We start from the raw sequence: 18,988 nt of genomic DNA, 5'->3' as shown, positions 1-18,988 counted from the left end.
ATTGAGTTACTCTTATGCATACCAGGATGGGTGTCTCCTAGTTCCTGGAGACTGACATACCTTACTGTTTGTCATTTACAAAGGGATGGTACTCATTCTAGTACTGCTCACTATTGAAGGCTTCCCTGTTCAAACACTAACCCTGTGAAAAAGAAGAGTCAGTTTACCCCCTCCAGGTGCCCTGTATTTACTTTATTACTTCAATCATCCAAGATGTGCATGCAGCATTTAATAGTTTTAAATCAAAGAGAAGTTTAAGATTTATAAATAACATCAAATGAGAATCAATGGATAATATAGAAGTATAACTGAACAATAGAAAATGAGTAGAAAAAACTAGATGGAAAGCCCCAGTGGCAATCCAAAGGCTTCAAACCAGGCAGATGGAAAAAAGGGTACTTTCAATATGGATGTAACAGCAAAAGAACTGTGGCAGGAATAGCATGTATTCAAGGGAATGTCCTAGAAGATGGTTTCTTGAAATTCAGAAGTCAAGCTGACACATGGTCGAAGTCCCTCGAATTCAGCCGGATGGTCTTACTGAAAGAATTGGAGTCTCTCTTTCACACCTTTGTGTGGTCCATCCTTCATACCAATATTACTGCATTAGATTAGGAACTCATGATACTCCTCACTGATAATTGGCTAATTGTTCTAATGTTGAATAGGTTATTAAAAAAAAAAAAAACACATGTGAAGATCATGGAAACGAGCCAGATTACAACTTGCTTTTAAATATCATACCTGAATTCCAAAAATGATAATGTTGCATTCCCTAAAAGTGTGTTAACCTAAGGGCTTAATTGAAAGAGCAAGAAAAACATGATGAAAGGTTTAGACTTACAATTGATAACTAAAACTTTTAGTACCTCATTGTCCAGTACTAAGCCCGGAGGACTGGAACTGCAAGATGAATCTTCAAGTCCCTGAGGTCTCTAATGCTTCTATATCTTTCCGTCCACTATGACTGGAAAAGGGAGTTGGATAACCCGGGTGTCCCCCAAGCCTGACTGTACGCACACCCACGCACTAAACCAGCTGGTAGCCTCTGCAACATCAGTAAATATGACTGTGGAATGGGGGAAAATGTGAGCTCTACACACAGGTATTGGACAACTGGGATCTAAACCCAGGTCCCTGTGAAGTGAAAGAGTTAACCATCACAGAGGTGTATTTGTTGAAAAGCAACACACCTTTGGCTGTTTCAGGACTTTATCATATGAATCACAAAAACAATTGACCTAATGAAAGTCTGTATTAGGCCTTCATGATTTTGTACATGGAGACCCGGAGGGGTGATTTAAAAAAAAACAAAAAAAAAATACGAATGCACACAATTCATGTTGAGTATTTAGCAGAAATGACCTTTTGAAGTTGCAGATAAATGACATGCAAGTCCGTAGGCTCTGAAAAGTGATCTAGTATCATAATTATAAACATAGGGAGAATGGCAACAATCAATATAGTTGTGAAAATGTAATCCCAGCTTTATCATCTGTAGCCCTGTGAGCCTGTCAAGAAGCTCATCTTTACATCAAAAGAGAAAGGTGCAAACTTAAAGATGGAAGATGCTTTCCTTTTCAAATAGCATAATTAATAAAGAAATAAGGAGTGAATGACATTCTTGACTATTTGCATTCTTTTTTTAGAGAATTATTCTCAAGCAGGAAGCAATTTTTAAATTGTAATATTGTGTTTTATAACCTGTATCTGCATCATCTCACAGAATGATAGTAAGTCAAAAGTATCGGCATGTCATAATAGGTATGGAATAATAGTGCAGTGGTTAGATATGGGGTTTCATAGCACCAAATTCCTAAATGTGACTCTGAGCCTGTTCCCATTGTTCAGTTTAGACAATGTTTCAATCGGGTATTCGGCTATTCCTCCCACACCCCAAAGGCATGCAGGTTAATTTAAGTGGCTACACTGAATTAGCCGTGTGTGTGAGTAACTGTAAGTATGTATGCCAGCTGGTTATTATCTGTGAATCTAATTTAAAAGTGCGAAAACATATATATATATATATATATATATATATATATATATATATATATATATATATATATATATATATATATATATATATATATATATATATATATATATATATATATATATATATAACTATGACTAAATGAAACAACAGAGAAGTAGTAACAAGAGTTATTTCAAGGTGCCTGAAGGACAGATTTAGCAATGTATGCTCTTCCTTCTTTTTATTTTTCTTGGGATTATATCATATGCTGATACACAAATGAGGATGCTGCCTGCTCTTTTAAATTTAACAGATTTCGATAGATTATGGAAACAAATATTGCAACTGGAGGAGAAGAATAAATAAAAAGTAAAGTCAGTCATGCTTGAGAAAGTCTGAAAAATTGTGATTGCAGAAAGATCAAGAATCCTCTACCCTTGGGCTCCTATTATGCAAGTCACCAACTTCAAAATGATTAATTAACTGGTATCCACAGTTATCAAAAGCACCCACAGTGGATTTTTAAATGTAGCACAACATAATAAATTCAATTTTCTGTGCCAATGACATAATACTATTAATAATTGAAGTTCTTTTATTCATTAGCTTTATACTTGTAATTTATGTAATAATTTAAGTGTCTAAATGTATCACCCTTCTTTTCATATGCCAAATTCTAAGAAATACATATTAAACTCAATAAGTTCTCAGAAGCACACATTTCATTTTACAAAGTAAAACTTCATCTTTCAGGATGTGTTTAACGAATCCTTTGTTTCTGTTTAAATTCTTTCTATATCCTTGTGCAATACACCCTTGCAGTTTACAGAGGTTCCTTGAGTACTCTTTCATGATGCAGATCCATTACATGTTACTGCAATGAAATTCACCCAGTGGTGACTGTTTGCTGTAAAGGCACACAAAAGCAACTGCTATTATAACATTTTTGCTGATAAACTGAACCACTTAACAATCAATTCTTTAATCAAAAAGGCAAAATACAATAGAAGACATTGACCATTATATCATTAAGATGCATTTTATGTTTAATATTCAGAGGCAGTCATTTTGCTTTATTTTTGGAGAATGTATGAAAAAGTAGCACTCCTTTATGCATCTTCCAAAACCAGTTCATAATCTACATTTTCTGATAAAACATTTCCAGAAATTGAGTTTTCACGTTCTATGTATTTAAAGGCCTAGTGAACAAATCTCATTTTCATGTGTAGTGAATATAAATTAAGTATCAGTTTCAATCAAATTAATATACTTTTTTTTCAGATAAGCCATCAAGAAAGTTGCAGAAACCCAATTGATGTGCTTTTGTTTTAGTAAAGCCCTATTTATCGTTAAGTACCTTAGATTTTGAAACTGAGTACATTACTTCAAACTACTGTGGCTTATTTTAACCATATAGTCAGATATTAAGGATTGCCGGTCATTAGTAATAAATATGCAGCTATGTTCTGAGAGCCTAATTGCTGTACATTCAGGTTCGATATGTATAACGTATAACTCAGGCACATTAATTAATGCTAGATAATAAACTGTAAATGGTAAAGACATGCAGAGCTTAAACTGTCAGAAAAATGGAAGCCATATTCCCGTTCAATATTCTTGAAAATTACTAGTAGTGTGGAAAGCCATGTGCACCATTGGTTTTGTTCATTTTTTTGTTTTCTACTGTTCCTGTGTCATTGTTATATATACTGCTCAAAAGAATTAAAGGAACACTTTTTAATCAGAGTATAGCATAAAGTCAATAAAACATATGGGATATTAATCTGGTCAGTTAAGTAGCAGAGGGGGTTGTTAATCAGTTTCAGCTGCTGTGGTGTTAATGAAATTAACAACAGATGCACTAGAGGGGCAACAATGAGATGACCCCCAAAACAGGAATGGTTTAACAGGTGGAGGCCACTGACATTTTTCCCTCCTCATCTTTTCTGACTGTTTCTTCACTAGTTTTGCATTTGGCTACAGTCGGTGTCACTACTGGTAGCATGAGGCGATACCTGGACCCTACAGAGGTTGCACAGGTAGTCCAACTTCTCCAGGATGGCACATCAATACGTGTCATTGCCAGAAGGTTTGCTGTGTCTCCCTGCACAGTCTCAAGGGCATGGAGGAGATTTTAGGAGACAAGCAGTTACTCTAGGAGAGCTGGAGTGGGCCATAGAAGGTCCATAGCCCATCAGCAGGACCAGTATCTGCTCCTTTGGGCAAGGAGGAACAGGATGAGCACTGCCAGAGCCCTACAAAATGACCTCCAGCAGGCCACTGGTGTGAATGTCTCTGACCAAACAACCAGAAAGACTTCATGAGGGTGACCCAAGGGCCCCATGTCCTCTAATGGGCCCTGAGCTCACTGCCCAGCAGCATGCAGCTCGATTGGCAGATGCACCACTGGTGCCCTGTGCTTTTTACAGATGAGAGCAGGTTCACCCTGAGCACGTGACAGAAGTGAAAGGGTCTGGAGAAGCCATGGAGAACATTATGCTGCCTGTAACATCATTCAGCATGAGCAGTTTGGTGGTGGGTTAATGATTGTCTGGGGAGGCATATTCATGGAGGGTCACACAGACCACTACAGGCTTGACAAAGGCACCTTGGCTGCCATTAGGTATCAGGATGAAATCCTTGGAACCATTGTCAGACCCTATGCTGGTACAGTGGCTCCTGGTGCACGACAATTCCTGGCCTCATGTGGTGAGAGTATGCAGGCAGTTCCTGGAGGATGAAGGAATTGATACCATTGACTGGCCACCACACTTTCCTGACCTAAATCCAATAGAACACCTCTGGGACATTATGTTTTGGTCCATCCAATGCCACCAGGTTGCACCTCAGACTGTCCAGGAGCTCAGTGATGCCCTGGTCCAGATCTGGGAGGAGATCCCCCACAACACCATCTGTCATCTCATTAGAAGCATGCACCGATGTTGTCAGGCATGTATTCAAGAACACAGGGGCCATACAAAGTGCTGCGTACAATTTGGAGTTGCTGCAATTCAATTTTGGCAAAATGGACTAGCCTGCCACATCATTTTTTCACTCATTTCACACATTTTTGGGGCGTATTTGAATTCAGGGCTCTGTAGGTTGATCATTTTTATTTCCATCAAACGATGTGGCATCCTTTCGTTCCTAACACATTACCCAGTCTATATCAGTATAGATATCCAGGAGGATTTCTTTTTCCCATTAAGATCTGATGTGTTTTCAAAATGTTCCTTTAATTTTTTTGAGCAGTTTATTTTGTTTACATATATTTTTTTTAAAATGGAATCAATATGTAGACTTGCCTAGACTAAATGAAAAAATTAAAAAGCAGGTGATAGAAGAAATGTGGTATGAACATATTCTACAGTTAAAGGTCAAGAATACAACATTAAGTGCAAACTGTGTCTGTCATGGCAGACTGTCACCTCATTCACAAGGATTTAGAGACATTATACAGCAGTTTTAAGCAAGCCGCCTAGGTGATGTGATGGATAGGTCTTTACAAAAGAGTAGACATGCTACGTCTGGGACAATTCACATTTAAGAGTGGTGTACATCCAGATTTTCTGAGAGCGTGTAGGAGATCTTTCTTGATCCTTTGAAATGTTTGAATCATCAAAACACTCAAAAATGTGAAGTAACAGCTGTCTTCATTGATTTGGATTGTGGCTTCTCTCTTCTGCTTTTTTAATGATGTTCATGCTCCATCATGTCCAATTGGTGAAGCAGGTGGATGTTTAGGCTGGTAAGTTAATTTCAATGTCCTCTCCTGTCTGCATACATACACATTAATTTCAATGTCCTCCCCTGTCTACATACATACAACGAGTATCAAGAGTTAGATCATGAAAATCATATTAATTTTCACAGAATAATGTCAATAGGGGTGAGTACGCTATTTACTCAGTGACTGGGTTATCAGGTGATGAATATTTAGATATTAAACTGCCAAGAGGACATCCCACCCATCAGATGTGGATAGTAATGTGTTAATGGACAGTATTACATGGTTGGCTTGGACTGGAACTTCTTCTTAAGTTACTACTTTTGTTACTATTTAAAATACAGAGCTAATTGCCTGATTTTAGTAGGAAATACTTCATGATTGTTTCTTAATTTGTATAACTGAAGTTGATGCCTGAGTTAGTTGTAAAGAATGATCTGTGTTCACTGTTGTGTTGCAATAGGCTCACTTTCTTGCATTTCTGTGCCATCTCGGTTTTATTCTGAAAATCTGAACATGCTAATGAAGTTGTCACAAAAATGATTTCTTAATTTCCTTAATCTCTTACTTGATATCTGCATGTTGACAGCAGTAGAAAACGTATTGTATTTGCCATTTCCACTTAATGCGAATTACAGTCCATCAAAATAAACACTTTGGAAATACATTTTAAAGAAGAAAATTTGTGAAAACCAGGGTGCCTCTTTGTGCTCATTAGCCCAAGAATAAATAATGTCTACTTCTGTCAGATCTGTTTCGCTAGATACCAGGGTCCTTCCATATGTATACAGTATATATACACATACAAGGCAGATGGATACAGCAGCAGAAGCGTAAAAAAAAAAGCTACAGACTAACAGCACAAACAATATGGATTGCTAAATGTATATTATGCTGAAAATGCAAAAAGAACGTAAAGAGAATATGAATTTAGTTTGGGATGTCAGGAGGAAGCATTGAATTGCTTGATATGAGCTGGAAGAAAACACCCCGAGAATTGCATCTTAGCACAATGTGGTGGAATGAGCCTGTGGCTAAAATTTCTTTAAGAGAGCACCTCGTGGAGAGGTACAGGGGATTTTTAATGATGGCATCCACTCTTACTGCTGTCTTGTATTCCACAACAGCTGCCAGTGTGTCCAGTATTAGTCCTGTGATAGAGCAGGCTTTCCTGAATAGTTTGTTCAGGCATCATATGTCTTTTGAGCTCAAGTCGCTTCCCCAGGAGACCACATCTTAAAACAATACACTGGCTACCAGAGACTCGTAGAAAATTTCCCGCAGCTTGCTACTGAGCAGAGCTTCCTCAGGAAGTGTGCACAGCACACTGTTTTGTCAGACCAATCCACTTTTCTGTTTACTGTAAGTGAAACCCCAAGTACTTGTGGATTTGCAATTATTTCCACACTCACACTGAATGGTGACTGGTCTCAGAGGCTATTTGGCAAGCCAAAGGTCCACCACTAGCTCTTTTGTCTTTGCTGATGTTGAGTTGCAGGTAATGCAGCCTATGATGGAGGAGTCATCTGAGAATTTCTGTAGCTGACAATAGCTGGAATTGTACTGGAAGTCTGCCGTGTAAAAGGTCAATTGGAAGGGAAACAGGACAGTTCATTGTGATGCTCCAGTATTTCACACTGCCAGTTCTGACACTGAGCCTCATTCTGTTGGACAGGTAATCCATGATCCAGATGGTTGTGGGGGCATTAAGATGTATAGCCTTCAGAAACTTTGTTAAACAGAACCTTCCAGATTTTCCTCATCTTGCACCCACATCCATGCTGGAAAAAATATTGCTCAATTTGAAGGACTTAGACGCCATCTCTACAATATATAAAATCATTTTACAATCCCTCCCTTTCAAAGATCCAAGAGGACACTGGGAAAATGATCTCTTAATTAATATATCAGAAAAGGAGTGGAAAGTAGCAATGCAGAGAATTCACTCGAGCTCCATATGCGCAAAGCATACAATTATACAACTCAAAATTATATATCGAGCACATCTGTCTCGACTCTATAACTCTCCAAAATGTTTCCAGGGCATGATCCAACCTGTGAACGCTGCAAACTAGTTCCAGCCTCACTAGGTCACATGTTCTGGGCCTGAACCAAATTAACATCATTCTGGACGAAAATTTTTAATTACCTTTCAGACATCCTTGGTCTCACATTAACAGCTGTGTTTGGGGTTCTTCCAGATGGGTTTAAGGTGGAGAAAGACAAACAAACTGTGATTGCATTCACTACACTTTTGGCACGCAGACTTATTCTGATAAACTGGAAGAACCCAAACTATCCTGTTTTAAGTCAGTGGTAAACCGATGTGTTATACTGTTTGAAATTGGAAAAAATCAAATACTCAGTTAGAGGATCCGTACAGACTTTTTTCAAAACATGGCAGGATCTAATCAGTAATATTTTAAAATAAGCTCATAAAGCACAGAGAATGTATTAATTTAGGTATGTTTACAGGTCTTAAATTTCACGCCGTTTGGCTTGCTCTCTCTCTCAGAGGTGGGGATCGATTTGTTCTTAACTTAATTTTTCTTTTTGTAAAAATTTGATTGATTTGTATGGATTGTAATAAAATTAATAAAAAGGAACAAAAAAATGCATAGCCTTGAGCTCTTTCCCCAGTCAATGTAGCAGAATGGTGTTAATTATTATATATGTTAATATATATATATTGATATGGATATGGACTTCCAAATAAAGTTCTCTTCATAACCACATTTTTCAGACATGTGTCTTCTACTTGCATCCTCCCAGCAAGCAATTTCTGCTTGTACCTCCTGCTTCAAGTTCAACTGAAACATTTTTTGCACAGCACTTCTTTAGTCTCATTCTCAGGATCACGTTTAGTCAAGCCCCAGGTTATCTCGGCTGTAGGAACACCATGTCAGCACCTGGAAACCTCAATAGCCTCTCAAGGGATAGTTGCATCTGACTGCCAACACTGTTTAGAGATCATTGGCCTATGTAACTTTTCAGATGCCTGAATAAACTGATAAGTAAGACAAGCTGCATTTTAGAATTGAAATTACCCTCACTGTAGATAAAAGCAATTAATAATAATGTCTCCAGGAACTAGGATGCATAAGAGTAACTCAATCCATAACCAGCCTTGTTAGTTCCATTTATTACACAATAAAAACTCACACCATTAGCCCGAACGTTTGTGACCAAATAATCAGAGTCTAGTCTAAAACTAATATTAAAAAGATTTCTGTCTGTCTGCCTGCCTGCCTGCCTGTCTGTCTATCTATCTATCTATCTATCTATCTATCTATCTATCTATCTATCTATCTATCTATCTATCTATCTATCTATCTATCTATCTATCTATCTATCTATCTATCTATCTATCTGTCTGTCTGTCTGTCTGTCTGTCTGTCTGTCTGTCTATCTATCTATCTATCTGTCTATCTATCTATCTATCTATCTATTCAAGTTGGAAGGGTCTGGTACAGTTGCTCAATTGCTTTGGTGAGATAGCCCTTGAGAATATATAGTTTATACTATGTGGTCTAAAAGCAATATTGTATGTCTGTCTTTGGTTTTGTAAGTGATGTGTACATACTTTCAGTATGCTGTTAACCTATCAGTATGTGTCTTGGAACTCTTTTGTAAAGCTGACATTTCAAAATAAAAACAATATTCCTTTAAGAATTATTGTAATGTAATATTCTTATTGTAATATAATATTTATGAATATCTTTCTTATTTTCTTTCCAAAACATTGACTATAAATGAAGACTCTTTGCATTTTACAGTAAGAGTAAATATTCTGTCGTAGCAGCGAGAGTTTGTTGTTAGCTGGATGTCAGTCACAAGAATTCAGTTGTTATGACAGCTGCCTGCCTGAACTATAAGGTGTTTCTTTTCTGTCCAGTAACCTGGACTGAAACAATCCACTTTCATCTTCCAAAAGTGACTCAGAGCTGCACTGACGACACCTTGCAGTTTCACACAAATATTACCCTAAACTGATTGAAGGAGGTTTGATAAAGAAGAGGTGATTAGATGAATGTCATATTGCATTGAATTTATACATATTAAAAAACTGTAAATGTATGGTGTTGCTTCTAATCTGAAATAACTACTATGAAAAAAGCGTATAAGTTCAGAACTGAACAAAAGTATAATACAATCAGAATTATAATAAAGTGATGTGGCATAGCAAATCAATTAAAAAATAGAAAGAAACCACTTGTGCGCATCCCAGTCATCATCTCTAGTGTAAGGTAGTAGTTGTCACAGCTTGTTGTTTACAGAAGACATTGACAGCAGAACTAAAAAGATTACACTGCAAAGTGCCAACCTATTTATCAGGAGCATAAATTCATTGACCCAGATTTTCTTTAAAAAAGTAAGAAAGTAGCCAGTAGTGGAACAAACAGGGACATGCGGGCAGGGGAGGCTCACCTGTCATCATGAAAAGTAAAAAAACTAATAATGATAACATAAAATAAATTTGTCCACTGGCCTGTGCTATAAGTTTGTTTTCTGTATGCTTCCAATAACTTTGATCATTTTATATTCAAAATCATTGAATTGGCACATTTCCTGTTTCAAATACAGGGAAAAAACACAAGGTGAGGCAGCAACGAGCTGAGCCTCACCTCGGAGTACACTGTCCCTCACACACTGGGTTGATGCATGCAATTGGTGAGTGCCTTTTGCTGTCTCTTTGTATGTCGCCAATATAATGTTTGCAGACACGTTTATTATACACCCTGACTTTCCACAGTCTGGCTAATACCTTTAATGTATAATGTGTGTGACATATTCAGTCTTGGCGATCGGACATAAAACCGCAGTGAAAAGGCACAAGGTGAGGCAGACAGTAGTGTGTACCACCGAAGTGGGTGAATGTGAGCCCAAAAGGTGTTTGTTGCTGCTGTTCTTCTACGCTGTGGCTCTAGGTGCCAATAAGTTAGTGATATCAGAAAGTCAAGTATACTGCAGCAGTCCATTTATTTCTATTTTTTGTTCCAACTAACTGCCAAAATGGAAGATTAAGATTTTTAAAACTAAAGGAAATAAGGAGGACTTTTACAAGAAATTGACAGAGATTTTTGTGGTGAAGGATACGTGCATGGACTTAATTTACAAATAAAGGTAAGGTAAAACCATAAATGGTTTTAAGGTCAAAATTGAAATGCGTTTTTTTGGTACACTATTCAGTACTTTTATTTTTTTTGAATGAGTATGAATTGTGGAATTGCATCGGCGAATTTAGAACACATGGAAGGTGCAGAGCACATGCTCTCTCTCCTCTATGCCTCGTCTCTATATATGTAACATTCTTTCTTAGCCAAATATGTACCTTAGCTATGTGTGTGTGTGTGAAGAACGCTGATAAGATTTGAAACATACTGTAGCTAGTAGTCAGTGTGCATGCTGCCAACTTCATAGTGAATAAGCTACTCTTTTGGGTTCATATATTTGTAAATAACTATGAACCTCACTGCATGTCACTGGGAACAAATAATTAGAAAATAAAAACACTCTGTTTCGAAGAGTTAGCAAGGTGAAACTATAGATGATCCATTGCATACTGCATCACCTGGGAGTGATGAAAGAGGTCACATTATGGTGTGATTACCTATGGCTGTTGCTGAAAATTTCTGATGTGTGCGATAATTGCAACAGCACAATGATTTTAAAAATGTATGAAAAGTTCTCGTTAGCCTAGTAGTATTGGATCGGTACTGAAATTTAAACTTTGGCACTGATACCAGCTTTCAGACCCCAGTACCAGTATCAAAACAACACCAAAGCAAGTAAGAGAACTTCCCTTTCCCCTGTCCCACAGGTGTTTTGTTACCTCAGCCGACAAGCGTGCATGCATCCATGCTTCTCTGCAAAATCATGTACATCCCTACTACACCACACTCTGAAAATCATTATGAGATGCAGGCCCCACTTGATGATTCGAGCTAGATATAATAGGTATATTATTACATTGAAGATTGTTCCCCTTGGAACACACTAAGAAACAGCTGCTTCAGAGGAACTTGAAAACTATAATTTACTTCCAATACTGAAATTAATAAAATGCTGGTGTCGTACCATTTTAAAAATTGGGGTTTTCTGTACTTTTTCATGCTGTAGGACAAAAACCCAAATGCTCCTGATTCACATCTGTATAAGAAGAATCTAATATATTTAAACACCTACAGTCATGCAAGACCATTAAGAAAATATGCAGTGACAGTAACTTTCATCAACAATGTAAAGGTGTTACAGTACATCCTAAACAGCACTGAAATGCATCTTAATAAGTACAGTATATCTAAGTTGTATAGTATTATTAACTTGAAATATACTTTTAATGAAGGTCAAGATACAGAATTGTTCACAAGACATTCTCTTTTATATGTTGTATGATGTACTGTATTTATGAAAAAATCTTTACTTCAATAGTAAAACCAAAAAGGCACAATTTAGCCTCATAAATTATGTAGTTTTATTTTGTGTGTTTTCAGTACATTCTGGCAACTTGTACTTGGGGTTTCTCTTTTAATAGTTGATTTTGTTTTTCCTATTGCCCGTGATGCCTAGTTTTGTGAAGTACTTGGCAGTTACTGTAGTATACAGAGTTTGAAAAAGCTAATTATTTTAGAGTATCTATGGCCTGGCTGTGGGTTACCTAACCATTTTACTTATTGGCTCAGTACTCAGATTTGTTTTACATTTTGAAAATATACTGTACTTTTTTTTTGCATTCTTCAGCTGAAATAATATTAATTTCCATACACTAAAACAAAAAAATGTGAAGCACTCCAAAATGGTTAAATATTTTAAATCCACTTTAAACTGGACTGCCTGAAGTCCTTATGTCAAAATGGTTACTTGTCCATTGGTGATTTAAAAAAAACAATTATAGGTACATTATAGGTATGTGGCAAGAAATTTTTGTTGCTTTTGCAAAATATACAGTATATATTACTGGGAAAACAAATTAACAAATTACTGCATAAATCCATCCATTTTCTAACCCGCTGAATCCGAACACAGGGTCACCTGGAGCCAATCCCAGCCAACACAGGGCACAAAGCAGGAACCAATCCTGGGCAGGGTGCCAACCCACCGCAGGACACACACCAAGGCCAATTTAGAATCGCCAATCCACCTAACCTGCATGTCTTTGAACTGTGGGAGGAAACCAGAGCGCCCGGAGGAAACCCACGCAGACACGGGGAGAAAATGCAAACCTCACGCAGGGAGGACCCGGGAAGCGAACCCAGGTCTCTTAACTGCGAGGCAGCAGCGCTACCACTGCGCCACCATGCCGCCCTAATTGCATAAATTCACACTGTTACTCTGTGTAGTACTGAGAATGTGTGAGTAATTACAGCTGCTAAAACATCATTTTACTTTTAAAATGGGAATACTTTGCAGGAGCTATCTTTGGTATGATTTCAACAGGAAAAAAGTGCAATATTTCTAACAAATTTTCTGAACCAGAAATAAATGGTGATAAACAAAGACTAGAATTTGATTCACATCAGAGTTCTTATGTTCCTTTTGCCTTCTTTCCCTCAGCAGACAGATGATGCAGCACAGACCGATGGCCAGCAACAGACGCAACCCTCCGAAAACACGGAAAACAAGACGCAACCCAAAAGACTCCACGTCTCAAATATTCCCTTCAGATTTCGGGATCCAGACCTAAGGCAAATGTTTGGTGTAAGTAACACTATTGATATTGTTTGTTTTACATTCAGGGTTTCACAAACCAAATTATGCTGATGGATTCACCAAACATATGACTTTGCAGTTACATTTATACAGTACATCCTAACCTAAGAACAGGCATGTTTAGTGGTTGATGAATGGTTGTTTTGCAAGTATAGAAATTATTAAAACATTATTATTATCCATCCATCCATTTTCCAACCCGCTAAATTCCAACACAGGGTCACGGGGGTCTGCTGGAGCCAATCCCAGCCAACACAGGGCACAAGGCAGGAACCAATCCCGGGCAGGGTGCCAACCCACCGCAGGACACACACAAACACACCCACCATACACTAGGGCCAATTTAGAATTGCCAATCCACCTAACCTGCATGTCTTTGGACTGTGGGAGGAAACCGGAGCGCCCGGAAGAAACCCACACAGACACGGGGAGAACATGCAAACTCCACGCAGGGAGGACTCGGGAAGCGAACCCGGGTCTCCTATCTGTGAGGCAGATAAGATAAATATATAATAAAATGTAATCTTCAATATTTTTACAGTTTGTAACGTATAGGCAGTGTAATATTATTTTTTCTTTAATGGGTTTAGTACATATTGTACATTTTTCACTGAGGGGCAGGCACATGTTTTTGTAAATGATCTGCCCAGAAAGAGTTTGGATTCATTTTCTTGTTCATGGATGGTAAAGCAAAACACAAATGCAATATTCATCTGTTTTATTACTCACTTATTAGGCAGGTGGTATGTGTCAAAGTAACATCCAAATGAATGCAAGGACCTAATATTTCTTAGCAGAACACTGACTAGAGCATCACACTGCCTCCGTTGGTTTGCCTTCTTCCCATGGTACCCATAGCTCCTATCCCTTCCACAGGGAAATTACACACACACATCTGACGGTCCACCTGATCTTAAACGAAAACACACTGGATAGCCTTCATACTGCACAAGCATCAGTGTGCCTTGGGCAACCATGACCCTGTTGTTTGACCACTTTTGTTAGGTACAGACCACTGCACACCAGGAATCACCCTCAAGATCTATTATTTTGGAGATGCTCTGAGCCACCACAATTTGTCCCTTGTCAAAGTCACTGAAATCCTTATGCTTGCCCATTTTTCGTACTTCAAACACATCACCTTCAGGAACTGACTGTTCTCTTTCTGCCTAATATGTACCACCCCTTGACAGGTGCCATTGGAATAATGTAATCAATGTAATTCAGTTCAACTGTCAGTGTTTTTAATGTTGTGGCTGATCAGTGTATACTGTAGTTAATGCATACATTTTTGAGGAAGGTCACTTGTATTTTTTGCATACAGCAAAAGAAGCTTTAAATAATTGGGTGAACACTACCAGCTTAGTAAAAGGTGATTTAGTTGTAAATCTTACCAGCATACAGATAGTACTGAAAAGTAATAAAAATAATACCACACATAGCCATATTCAAAATTGTACAGCACACAAAGGATATGGAGACTAGCGTAGATATTGATAAAACATAATGCATTGTGGTCCCAAAACGTTTTAGTTTAGTTTTTATGCTTCTATATCATCTCCCAGTCTGTATTTTGGTCCAGTGAGAGCACTTTCTGAGTAAGGTACATCATTTCTTTAGTTCATTTTGAGATAACAAAGGCATTATCTTTAATAACATACTGACACCAAAACCAGATTAGCAAGTCCACTGGAACATTTCCCACCCATGAACCATTTCAGCACATACAGCATACACAATCTGGTTTGGTTTCATGACCAGTATTCTAGTGAAACTGATGATTTACAGGTCCTAATCTCTTTGCAACAGTAGCTGGACCACTCCAATTGGGTGCCATTATAGCTTCCAATTAACCCTCCCAGGGTGTGCTCCATTAAATGCTGGAGATTGCCTTCAGTGTATTTAATCCACAAGGCATAACACAGAGACAGAAGAAGTCTTAAGTGGTACGCAGCTGCCAGAATTCTGAACGCAAGTCCATTGAGCTGAACACCCCTGCTCTGTGTGGTGTATACTGTATAGGCAGTTGTTTGTAGGCTGAGGAAGAGCTGAAACTGAGGTGGGTGATTCAAGGATGCCCTGAGTCAAAATCTTCAAGGATGCCATGAGTCAAAATCTTCACCCATTGACTCCCCCAAGTATAGTAAAAAATCACATCAGTGTTAGAAGATTAATAACAGATTTATATTATAGAAGGTTGCAACACTAATAACTAGTCCACTCTCAGAACAAGTTAGATCACCAAACAAGTAACACATACTGTATAACTTAAGTTAATGATCTGAAATATATTATTAGTGAAGAATGAAAACAGTTCATTGTGAAAATATGAGTCCAGATAAACATCCATCCACTAACCCGCTGAATCCGAATACAGGGTCACGGGGAGTCTGCTGTAGCCAATCCCAGCCAACACAGGGCACAAGGCAGGAACCAATCCCGGGCAGGGTGCCAATCCACCACAGGACACACACAAACACACCCAGGGCCAATTTAGAATCGCCAATCCACCTAACCTGCATGTCTTTGGATTGTGGGAGGAAACCGGAGCGCCCGGAGGAAACCCATGCAGACACGGGGAGAACAGCAAGCTCCACGGAGGGAGGACCCGGGAAGTGAACCCGGATCTCCTAACTGCGACGCAGCAGCGCTATCCCTGCGCCACCGTGCCGCCCGCCCAGATAAACATTAAACTTAGAAATGAAACAACTATTTAGTCCCATCTGGCAACACGACTGATATAAAATACTGACTGCATGCATCTGTAAGTCACTCTCTTCGTCTTATTAGTAACTGATAGCTATTGACAATTGCTTTTGTTTGCTCCTCCAGTATAACTACTGCAAGGTGAAGTTGGTATTGAACTCCCCACTCCTCTCTTTCCTGATTTATGATCCAATCCTCCAATCACGTTCCATAGGACATACATAATTCCTTCTTGACAACTTAACTTAAAGGCATAGTGTTGCTGTTAATAAAACAAGCGCTCCTACCATGCTCATTAACAAAGACATTTTAGGAACGAACATACTGACAACTAAACTATAATAGTGAAACCACTGCAAAGTTTAGTCAGTCACTGATACTGAAAATAGCGTTGTCACCTAAAAAAAACATACTTCTGACAACAGAGTAAAACAGCCTTCTGTAAAAATCCCGATTTTTTCTGCAAAGGAGCTGATTGTTAACAATGCGCAGCAGCAGCTTTAAAAAGCATGCTTATTATTCCAGTGCTAGATGACAGCTGAGTGGCATTCGATGTAAATAAATTACCAAACTTTTCTAATTTGCCAGTGTAACTGAGCCTGGTATTTTAGAATTAAGACATACACATTCTCTTTGCATTCATTGCCTTTGACCTTTCTGTTTTTACCTTGGAAATCACTTGAAAGTTCAAAGTGTGGATGAGAAATTCTTTGGAGCTTTAAAGGGAATTTGTAGTCTGAGCAAGACATTTGGAAGGTGGGCAAAAATGGATGCGGTAGGGGTGCCATCATAAGTTTATAAGACATTTTCCTTGATGTTTATTCTGAGATAGACTTTGCCATGTTTGATAAATATTTGTAGCAAAAGCCTGGTAGTGAATAAGAATACTGAACTTTGTGGAGACGTAATTGTTCAATGTTTTTATTTCTTTAGTGTATAAGTAATAGTTGTTACAAAATACATTTTTTAAGTAGGTAGATCTTTTACAGTTAACTTCTTTTTTTTTTTTTTTTGCAGCAATTTGGTAAAATCTTAGATGTTGAAATTATATTTAATGAGCGAGGATCAAAGGTAAGCAATCCATGGCTTTTTTCCTTAGGATGGTTATAGACAAACTCTAAATATGGCTATATAGAAAGGACAACTGAAATTGATAGCATTTTGTTTAAATTCACGTGTATGTTTGTTTGCCGGCTACAAAAAATTGTATTAATTGTGTAAACGATTCTGGAAAATAAAGAGAGCTTGATAATGTGTTATTAGTTTACTATTATAAAGATGGAAAGGCCTAGTCACAAAACAGAAGAAAAATAAATTGATTCTGGAAGATATTAGAAGAAAAGAATGGATAAAGTAGTGCTTTTGTGGGACAAAGCAAAATTCTGAAATATAGTGTATATTTTTAAGTAAATTTAATTTCCATATTGTAAGACATGGAGGGCAGTGCTGTCTCTTGTCTGTTGTCTCAGGCAACTTGACCATTATGTTTCCAAAAATGGTGGGATGGCCAAGAGTAATCATACCCTCTTCTAATTAACTTGGAATTGGTAAATATTGTGAAAGTACAATATATCAGCCAAATAACAAACATACTTCTTTACGAGTTTATTACAGGGAATTATAATGAAATTTCCTAATCATACCCAATATTTAGGTAATATCTAGTAAACTCCAATAAACATATTAAATATGTCATATCTTTGTTGCTTACATTTATAAGTCAATTTAATTAGCGGTAGAAGCCCTACCATAATATAAATTTCATAATGTCATATAGTAGTATTTAACTGTATGTTATTCATAATTTGGATTTTAAATAGTTAAATAAGTAATTTTTTAGAGCTACTCACCTGTTTGTAAGTACATTTTGCCAAATTTTATTTATTGCTTGAACTAAGATCGTACCAGTGCCAACTCTTGGGTGACACTCTGTAAAGCCAACTATGTGATCTAGTAAGCTATTCTGTACTTATTTTTGAGTAATTATCACTTACGCGTCATCACTTATTATCACCAAAAAGCATGTTAATATGCAGCTGTGATGTTGTGTTGACTGACAATTTCATGATATTCAGTAAAAATGAATATATCCAATGAATGTTTTATAATATTTAATATATCAATATGTTTTCTTATAATATTAATTGTGAACAATGCATGTATATTTATCAACAACAACAACAACATTTATTTATATAGCACATTTTCATACAAAAAGTAGCTCAAAGTGCTTTACATAATGAAGAATAGAAAAATAAAGATAGATAGATAGATACTTTATTAATCCCAAGGGGAAATTCACATAATCCAGCAGCAGTATACTGATACAAAGAAACAATATTAAATTAAATAATAATAAAAATGAAAAGAATTAAAATAAAATTAATGTTCGCATTTACTCCCCCGGGTGGAATTGAAGAGTCGCATAGTGTGGGGGAGGAACGATCTCCTCAGTCTGTCAGTGGAGCAGGACAGTGACAAAAGTCTGTCACTGAAGCTACTCCTCTGCCTGGAGATGATCTTGTTCAGTGGATGTAGTGAATTCTTCATGATTGACAGGAGTTTGCTTAGTGCTCGTCGCTCTGCCTAAGATGTTAAACTGTCCAACTTTAATCCTACAATGGAGCCTGCCTTCTTAACAAGTTTGTCCAGGCGTGAGGCGTCTTTCATCTTTATGCTGCCACCCCATCACACCACCACGTAGAAGAGGGCACTCGCCACAACCGTCTGGTAGAACATCTGCAGCATCTTACTGCAGATGTTGAAGGATGCCAACCTTCTCAGAAAGGATAGTCTGCTCTGACCTTTCTTACATAGAGCATCAGTATTGGCAGTCCAGTCCAATTTGTCATCCAGCTGCACTCCCA

General features: G+C 37.6%; 1 protein-coding gene across 18 annotated transcripts in view; it reads left to right on the top strand.

Annotated features, from left to right (window-relative positions):
- rbfox1 (RNA binding fox-1 homolog 1) overlaps window positions 1-18,988 on the top strand; it is a 2,577,027-nt gene that overhangs the window by 2,460,234 nt on the left and 97,805 nt on the right. For 16 of the 18 annotated variants that reach the window (XM_039775111.1, XM_039775110.1, XM_039775113.1 and 13 more), the window contains 2 exons: window positions 13,260-13,403; window positions 17,139-17,192. In XM_039775111.1, coding sequence (XP_039631045.1) covers window positions 13,260-13,403; window positions 17,139-17,192 — 198 coding nt within the window. The remainder of the gene's footprint in view (window positions 1-13,259; window positions 13,404-17,138; window positions 17,193-18,988) is intronic. The other 2 variants (XM_039775112.1, XM_039775116.1) reach the window with 1 other exon arrangement.

The sequence above is a fragment of the Polypterus senegalus genome, chromosome 13 (assembly GCF_016835505.1).
Source record: "Polypterus senegalus isolate Bchr_013 chromosome 13, ASM1683550v1, whole genome shotgun sequence".
Lineage (NCBI taxonomy): Eukaryota > Metazoa > Chordata > Cladistia > Polypteriformes > Polypteridae > Polypterus > Polypterus senegalus.
The sequence above is the reverse complement of the archived record's forward strand: the minus strand, read 5'-3'. Positions and strand labels throughout refer to the sequence as shown.